This window comes from Nanorana parkeri, unplaced genomic scaffold (genome assembly GCF_000935625.1).
Source record: "Nanorana parkeri isolate BGI_ZX_2015 unplaced genomic scaffold, ASM93562v1 scaffold175, whole genome shotgun sequence".
Classification (NCBI taxonomy): Eukaryota; Metazoa; Chordata; class Amphibia; order Anura; family Dicroglossidae; genus Nanorana; species Nanorana parkeri.
In genome coordinates, this window is record NW_017306443.1 from 19,050 (window position 1) to 28,032 (window position 8,983).

The 8,983-nt window shown below is 41.8% G+C and overlaps 1 protein-coding gene across 1 annotated transcript in view; it reads left to right on the top strand.

The window, feature by feature from the left end:
- Positions 1-8,983, top strand: part of RS1 (retinoschisin 1) — an 18,532-nt gene that overhangs the window by 8,909 nt on the left and 640 nt on the right. The window contains exons 4-6 of the mRNA XM_018554838.1: positions 4,357-4,444; positions 6,448-6,589; positions 8,090-8,285. Of these exons, the coding sequence (XP_018410340.1) occupies positions 4,357-4,444; positions 6,448-6,589; positions 8,090-8,285 (426 nt within the window). The remainder of the gene's footprint in view (positions 1-4,356; positions 4,445-6,447; positions 6,590-8,089; positions 8,286-8,983) is intronic.

Consider the following 8,983-nt stretch of genomic DNA (forward strand, 5'->3'; position numbering starts at 1 on the left):
TTTCCCCTACAGTGAGGGTGAGTACTACCAGTTGTATATGTCCCACACTAAATAATAGTACCACCACCCCTCTAGCTCTTTTAAAAATGAAGACTGTCAGCCTTAAAAACACCTGCTTTTGGTCAGCAGTACACGATAGCAACTAAAAGGTAGAGACTGACTTAAAATATTCACCCAGCTTCAAGAACCATTATTGGTTCTGCATCAGAAGATAAAGAAGAAATGGAGGACTTGTTTTCACTCAACAGTTTGCAATACGCTGCAAAGTGATTGAACTATAGTATAACGGTGCCATTCTGCTCCACTTGGAGAAAGATGACAATTGCTCGATCTGGCACATCAGTGGCCAGTTGTATTTTCTGTGGTTACCTTGTGGTAGACTGATCTTCTCTTATTCCTCACTGAGATAAGTGGTGTTAAAAGCAACAACTATCTTTTCATTCACCTCTCTGCTTAGCAACAAGCATGAAGATTAGCCATGTCAAACTGATGAGCTTTGTTTAGGGAGGCTATGAAAGGTGCCTATTGGTGGAGTAGTATACCTGCCACTACCATCCGAGTGTGGGTAATTTGTGACCTTAGAACAATTTCTTTGATGGTCAATCTTGGTGGTGAAATTCAATGGTAAATTGGATTTTCCTCCCTGGTTTTGCTACTGTTTACACAAAGCAGATTTCAGTTTTGCCTGTGTAGGGACCCTGCTTTAAGCTAGCTATATTTATTGTTGTTTGCTGTTAGGCTGTAACCAACCTGAGCTTTGCTTATAAAGTGTCCACCCTGAGGCAGCAAGCCAAAAAATCTCTTTCCAGAATTTGCTCATGGTGGCTGTATCAACCACTCTGAGTAACGGTGGTGTGCAGAAAACCACCTCCACCTATTTTGAAAAGCCCTGCCTGCTTGAGGAAAACACAGGCAGGGTCAGCAATTGAACCTGGGTACACCCCTAAAAGTCCTAGGCCTAAGCAGCACCTGTGCAACATTTACACAATAGGTTCCTTGCAAGGTAAGGCTGCCAACTCAGGCACTGGCCTTGGAGAGATGATGATGAAATCTCACTCAAGGAACCCAGTGAAAGAGAACAGGAAATAATAACACATATAACAGAATTTTAAAGCAGATCAATTAATATATTTTTTCTTATTGAAACCAAGTTGTTATCCAGTATGATATAAAAAAAATCAAATAAAATAGCCAGAAATATTGTACAGTTGATGAACAGTATGTAAACAACTTTATTAGACCATAATTTCATAGGGAGAGATGAGGCGAGTTTTATCAAGAAATAAAAATGATCGTGTATTTTTTCTCAAACAATAGCCACAAACATTGTACAGACTTGATGAACACAATGTAAGCAGCTTTAGCAGGCCATAATTTAAGAAGCATAGGCCAGGAAGGTTTTATCAAGAACTATAGATCATAGTTTAATATTTCACTAATAGCTAGAAATAGTATGCAGTTTATTCACACTACATAAACATTTTTATTAGGCTGCAATTTAACTGGGAGGTTCCAGGCATTCCAGGCTCACCTCATGTCAGCATACTACGGGTCAGCTCCACCCCTCTGACCCTCATAGGACCACCTCCAACCAAATAAAAGAGAGAGCGAGAGAGACACCCACTGTTTTTTCATCCTCGCTCCAGGCCACCTTTTGTTCTACTTCTCTGGAGAACCTCCCTACAGCTCCCCCACCTAGGTTCAGCCTCTCCTGGGATGGATGGTCCGGCTGTTGGCAGTAAACCTCCTTGAAACCGGGCACCTTAGTGCAGGCTGTTTGAAGCAGAATAAACGTCTGTTAGACAACAGGACGGTGGTTTCCTACATAATAAGACAAGGAGGAACTTGAAGCCTATCGCTTCTGAAAGTTGTAGCAGAAATATTTTTATTGGCGGAATTACATCTCAAGGCTCTTACGGCTTCTTACCTGCCGGGGGTGCAGAACACAGTAGCAGATCGCCTAAGTCAAACGTTCTTGGACAACACAGAATGGAGTCTCAACAACAAATACTTGCGGCCAATCTTAGTGAAATGGGGCACTCCGAACATCGACGTCATAGGCAACTTCAGAGAATGCCAAACTTCTGCTATTTCTATCAAGGTACAGATTCCCGCAAGCTCTAGCAATGGATTTCTTTGCAGTGAGGTGGAATTGTCCACTGAATTACATCTTTCCCTTAGCTCTGAGAGTTCTTCAGAAAGTGCAGGCGGAGTCAGTTCAAATCATAATAGTGTTGCCATATTAACCGAAGAGACCTTGGTGCCCTCTTTTGACATCCATGGCCTCGGCTCTACCATGCTTTTTGCCAATCAAGAAAGATCTGCTTCACCAGGGGCTCTGTCTTCACCCGGATCCCAAGTGCCTGAGTCTAGCGGCCTGGTTACTGAATTAAACAGATTAAAGAGTCAAGGATTGTCTAGGTCATCAATACTTTAATGAATTCCAGGAAAACATCTACGTACGGAAATTATACGAGAATTTGGAGTAGGTTCTTATTCTTTGCTAAGGATAAGAAATGTGTTGGATTTCCTTCAATCTGCTCTAGATGAAGGTCTGGCATATAATTCACTGAGAGTACAAATCTCGGCTCTCACTTGTTTCTCCGAAGTTAGATGAAGGCCCTCTAGTTAAGCAGTTTCTGAGAGAAGCTTTTACACTGCGTCCCCTGTTGAAGTCTTTTTTTCCATGTTGGATTTGGATATAGTGTTAAGAGCTCTGATGAAGGCCCCATTTGAACCATCACAGGAATGTTCTTTGTGGCATTTAACAGTTAAATTAGTTTTTCTGACACACTATTGCCTCTGCCAGGCGGGTCTCGGAGCTCTGTGCTTTTTCTTCTAAGGAACCTTTTTGTATAATTCTACGGAATAACGTAATCCTTTGGCCTTCCAAGGGTTCTGTTCCAAAGTAGCCTCAGGATTCCAGTCAGACTGTGAGACAATTCTGCCAGCCTTTACCAATGTATCTTCCTCAGGAGAGTCTTTTTCCTCTCTAGATCTGGTGAAACTCTTTGCCTTATATATTGTAAGGACTCAGAGTTTTCAGAAGACAGAGAGACTTTTTCTCTTGCCTGGCGGTAAGAAAAAAGCATTCCCGACCACGCCTAGGATTATCTCCTCATTGATTTAGACACTGATCAAGATGGCCTACACTACACAGGGTCTTCTGGCTTCCATACAGGCTCACTCAACAAGTAGTGTTTTGGCTTCATGGGCTTCATATGCTAAAGTTTCGGTGGAAGACATCTGTAAAACAGCCAGCTGGAGCTTTTCCAACACTTTTGTGAAGCACTGTAAGGTGGATTTTGCGGGTGGATGGCCCGATTTGGTTTCTTTGTAGTGAAAGAAGCATTGGCTCATTAAATTCTTATTGTTATTAGAGAATTTTTTTTTTTACCTGCATTGTATCGTTTGGGCTGATTGTGAATTTTTCGTATTTTTTACTTCCCACTCTTTCTGATTAAACTTAGTATGCTGACATGAGGTGAGCCAGGAATATTGAAAATTGTTATCATACTTACCGTAATTTCAATTTCCTGGCGTATCCTCATGTCAGCATGTGTTCCCACCCTGGTGTCCTTCCGCGGCTTGTTAAGGAACAGTGGGTATCTCTCACGCTCTCTTTTTTTATTTGGTTGGAGGTGGTCCTAAGGGGGCCAGAGGGGCGGAGCTGACCCGTAGTATGCTGGTATGAGGATACGCCAGGAAATGAAAATTACGGTAAGTATGATAATTTTCAATATTATTGGGCTGCAATTTAACTGGGAGGTATTTTTATCATAAAAAAATAACAGTGTATTATTTTTATTGACAAAAGCCATACATATTGTGCTGACTCCATGCACAGTATGTAAGCAGCTTTTACTAGGCCGTGGTTTCACTGGAAGAAAACAGACAATCTTTAATCTAGAACTTCACATTAGAGTGTATTATTTTCTAAAATAAAAGACTGACAGGAATTGTTTTGTAACCTCTTGTAGCCATAGCAACATATTCTTATCGTGGAGGTATTAGGAACTACCTGAATCTGTCGCAAGTGCTGATAAAGCTACCGAAACTGGCATCAGGACTTTTCTAAAGGTCCATACTACCAGAAAAGTGGTGTTGAGGCTTTATGGAGTTCCTGCATTGTCTTTGCAAAGGTCAAAGTTAAGCACTTCATCATCATGTATTTTGTTACATGTACTTACAAATATGTCATGTCTGTAGGTACAGTTTAGGAAAGGAAATCCGCTTTACCTCAATTATAAACAAGGAAAATCTTATGTACAGTTAAGCTCCTTTCAAGCTCCACATTAGTATAAGAAATACTGTCACTAGCATCATGAACACTGCTCCAATGTTTGGTTTTCACAGTGGCTTAATAAGGCCTGCAAGTGTGACTGCCAGGGAGGAAGTGGATCAGTGCCATCTTCTAGAATAACTGGACTGGACTGCATGCCGGGTGAGTGCAATAACTTGATATTCATCCAATGGGTGAAGGGGACACAGCACCTAAGCTAAAGCGCATACACAGGACTAGGACTGTAGGTAACACTCAGCGCTAGGAATGAAGGGGACATAGAGCACTAGGAAAGAAGGGGACACACGGCACTAAGAATTAATGAGACACACAGCTCTTGGAAAGAAGGGGTCACACCACACTAGGAATGAAGGGGACACGTAGCACTAGGGATAAAGGGGACACACAGCACTAAGGATGAATGGGACACGCCAAACTAGGGAAGAAAGGGACATGCAGCACTACTGTAGAACTGAAGGGGATTCACAGCACTAAGAATGAATGGGACATGCCACACTAGGAAAAAAAGGACACACAGCACTACTGTAGAACTGAAGGGGATACACAGCACTAGAACTGAAGGGGATACACATCACTAGAACTGAAGGGGATACACATCACTAGGCCTAAAGGAGAGACTAAGCATTAGGACTGAAGCAGATTTGCAGCATCAGAACTAAAGGGGATACAAAGCTATATCACTCAAGAGGACACAACGCACTAGGAATTAAGGGTACTTGCAGCACTAAGAATGAAGGAGACACACCACACTAGGAATGAAGGGGATATGCAGCACTGGAACTGAAGATGTTATGCAGCAACAGGACTGAAGGGGGAACACAACATGAGGACTGAAAGAAACATGCAACACTAGGACCAAAGGGAACACACAGCACCAGTAAAAAAGAAGACAAGTAGTACCAGAACTGAGAGGGACACAAATCACTAGGACTGAAGAGGGCATAGAAGAGGGAGTACACAGCCCCAGTTTTGAAAGGGACACTTAGCACCAGGACTGCATTGGTTAGACCTACTTTTATGCAGATACATATGAAAACAGGCTATGCATTAATTATGTGAAGAGGTGATATGGGGAATGACAAAAGAGGGTGGAAGGTGACCTGCATGAGATGAATGATTTTATTATGTCAGCAACATAGTTCTTGCTCTGTTCTCTGTTAACTTATCTGCTCCCAGGAATGAACATTCAGTGCAGATTAAGCATGCCGTCACCACATCGGCACTTCCATCATGCCTGCCTCTGAATACAGTATATTATATAATTAAACAATAGGCAAATCTCTGTGCCTATAGGCTCCTGACTGATAAGCTAGCTCTGTGTATCACCATTGGGAAATTGGGAGCAACAACTCTAACTCTTGCGTGTAGACCCCCTAAAATTCCCACTGATCCATCAATACAATAGTCTGCCTCACTGACCAATAGGAAAGTGTCAACACTATAACAAAGTACGATTTAAACGATACGATTGAAAACATTTTGTTATATCTGTTTTATATAAGTGTAAAAAAACCTATCGATTTTGTCAGAAATCCAGAGCTGTCCTGTGTCCTCTGCACACTCCCTATGTTATCTCATTGAGCCCTCCTAGTTCTTATGTTGAAATACAGAATAATTAACCTTTATATTGTGGATATCTAACAGTAGGTGTGCTTCAGAAGTTTAGCAAAAAAACACCGGACAGGACTGACACCATTCATTTCGCAAAAAAGCTGTGCATTGTCTGCCCAAAACAGGACTGCCGCCTGCAATGTATCAATTTGGGGAATGACCTATATCTCATAATAAGATCCATTTTTTTAGTTATTGCTCAAAAAAACCTACATGATGGAAATCCTACATTTCCATAATTGTAAGCCCTGAGCAAGGGGGTTGTGTCTGTCCCCAAAATGCGTTGACTGTTTGATCAACATAAACATTAAACTGTTTTTGGAGTCTGAAATCTGATGTGGTCTGGTACTATCTATTTCAGTCCCACAACAGGACTTAGGTGTGAATGGGGCCTAATATCACTTTAACTGTTCTTCAGAGGAAAGGGTCACAATCCCACTATTTATAAATTAGTGTTGAATGAACTCCATTCAATCTGGAAATGTTCCTACTAAATACAAATAATGTCGTTTAATATATAACATATTTTCCAGAATGTCCATATCATAAGCCTCTGGGGTTTGAGTCAGGTGCTGTTACTTCAGATCAGATAAGTTCCTCCAACCAAGACCAGTATACAGGCTGGTATTCTTCCTGGACCGCAAACAAAGCTCGACTCAATGGCCAAGGATTCGGGTGAGTCCCTTCAACAGCATGTTCTGTAATCAATGAAATATATATTATCTAAAACAATGTTTACTGATTTCTGTCCGTGGTCCATTTACAATTGAGTTTGATAATGCAGAATGCGAGAGAGACGAATATTTGGTTGTATTTTCGCATGCATTGCATATATTTTTATCCACACAATTATACAAATAATTATTTGGTGGATTTGATAGGTGTGATTTGTATAATGAAGTGTTATTTACACTTTGGGTGGGTAGCTTACCTTAAGAACTGCACAGTGCAGGTACCACATTCATTTATTACCTGCTGGAGACACGGGACAGGAGGTGAGGGAAAATCAAAATATTTGGCCAGAGTCCAAATGGTAACCGCTTTCCAAAAATACAAAGCCCTGAACGCTCAAAATTGTAAGTCACTGCACTAGGCATTCACTTTTGCTTGAATTTTTCTAACATGGATTGTAATCCCGGTTACTGTTCGCTGTAAATAATTACGTATGTTACATACACACATGCTTAGTAATGTGTAACTCTCACATTACCTCCCCTGACTACTCCTTCATCTGCTAGAGCCATCTTCATGCACGGAGATGATGGGTCAGAGATGACACAGCCATGTACATCCTGGTGCCTGTGTTGCTCTTGGCTGTGTTCACAAATGTCTGACACAGGCGCCGGATGCAGCCTTATGTCTGCTCATATGTGGGCAGACAGCATTTTGATTGCCTGGTGATTAGCATTAGGGATGAGCCGAACACCCCCGTGTTCAGTTCTAATTCGAACTTTCGAACATGGAAAAAGTACGGTCAGGTGCAATACTGTAGACAATTACCGTTTCGGACGGCGCAGTGCATTGTGGGATGTTCCCGTAATGTTCGGCGAACGCTAGAACAGGCTATGTTCGAGTCGAACCTATGTGCGACTCGAACATGCAGCCCATCCCTAATTAGCATTCCCCTGCCAGGCCCAAACAACATGGCACTGTCACAATGTTGCAGTCTAATGCTTCCTTCTACCTGCAGCACACTAATTGAGAGTCTCCTGAGACCTCTGTACTGGTAGGCCTAGGTGAAATGTCTTTCCTGCTCTTTTAATAAAATGGCCCTTTATGAAAGGTAAATTCTAACAATGAGTGAATCATTAAAATGTGCTAGGTTGGCAAGGATATGTATGATCCGTGTAATACATGCTTGTCCATTAACTCATTGATTAAGGGACAAGGATGAGAAGTGGTTGGCTTTCTTCAGGTGTGGTTAGAGAGGACCCACTGTATATTCTGCAAAGAGGAACCGGACTGGTAAGGATTCAAAAAGACCTTGTTAGCAGTTCACTGAGTGGATTGGTTGGCCAAGCAGAATCTAAGTTTAATCAAGGCTCCCTGCATACACGTGTTCCTTGCACATATGGCATATAAAACATAAACGGTAAAACGGGTTCACTTCTTTAAAATGCTGCTTCATCTACATTATATTTGTTATTGAAAACCATGTTCTTGTCATCCTGTCAGGTGTGCATGGCTATCCAAATTCCAGGACAATAGTCAGTGGCTACAGATTGATCTAAAGGACATAAAAGTTATCTCGGGGATTTTGACACAGGGAAGATGTGATACAGATGAATGGATGACCAAGTACAGTGTGCAGTACAGAGTGGAGGATTCATTGAACTGGGTTTACTACAAGGACCAAACTGGAAACAATCGGGTTAGTTTTCACTATTTTAGGCAAAGGTAAAATGTAATATGTAAATAATTAATTACTTAGTACGTGTATTAATAAATAAGTATGAAGGAATGGGCTGAATCAGTCCCTCTACAATGGGCTATGCCTGCGAGGTCTTTTAATTTATGCATGGGGTTACTTTGTTCATCTCCTGTTTTTCACATTGAGCCCGAGGAACAATTTGCTTTTTCAAACGGCTCACATGGAGGCTGCCTTTGCTGATCTCTCTTTCTGAAAATGCCTAGCTGTTTAACTGTTATGCTGATCCAGTGGCGTCAATACTTTCTGGTATGGTCATACTTTCCATCAGGGTTGACAACACTGTCATTCCGATTTCAGTGCAGGAGAGGCAGCTCATTACAGTAAGTTAGGAGCTCAATGGATCTCTGGAAGGATCAACAAGTATGGTTCTGTTCATGAGAAAACACATGGGGAGATGTGAATGGACTACAGAAATCTCACTTGATGACATATGTATACGTAATTATGAAATATGGTCAGAAAAATTATGGTTGTTTATGGCAAATGATCCCCTTTGCCAAGACTGTCCCTAAGGTATTCGCTGTCTGAGGTTGTCGTTCTGGGGGTGGTGCCTGTCAGGGAATGGTCACTGGTGGGGGGAGCCTTGCCAGCTGATTTGTCGTTTGAAGGGGGGGGGGGGGGGGCTGTGGCAACCGGGC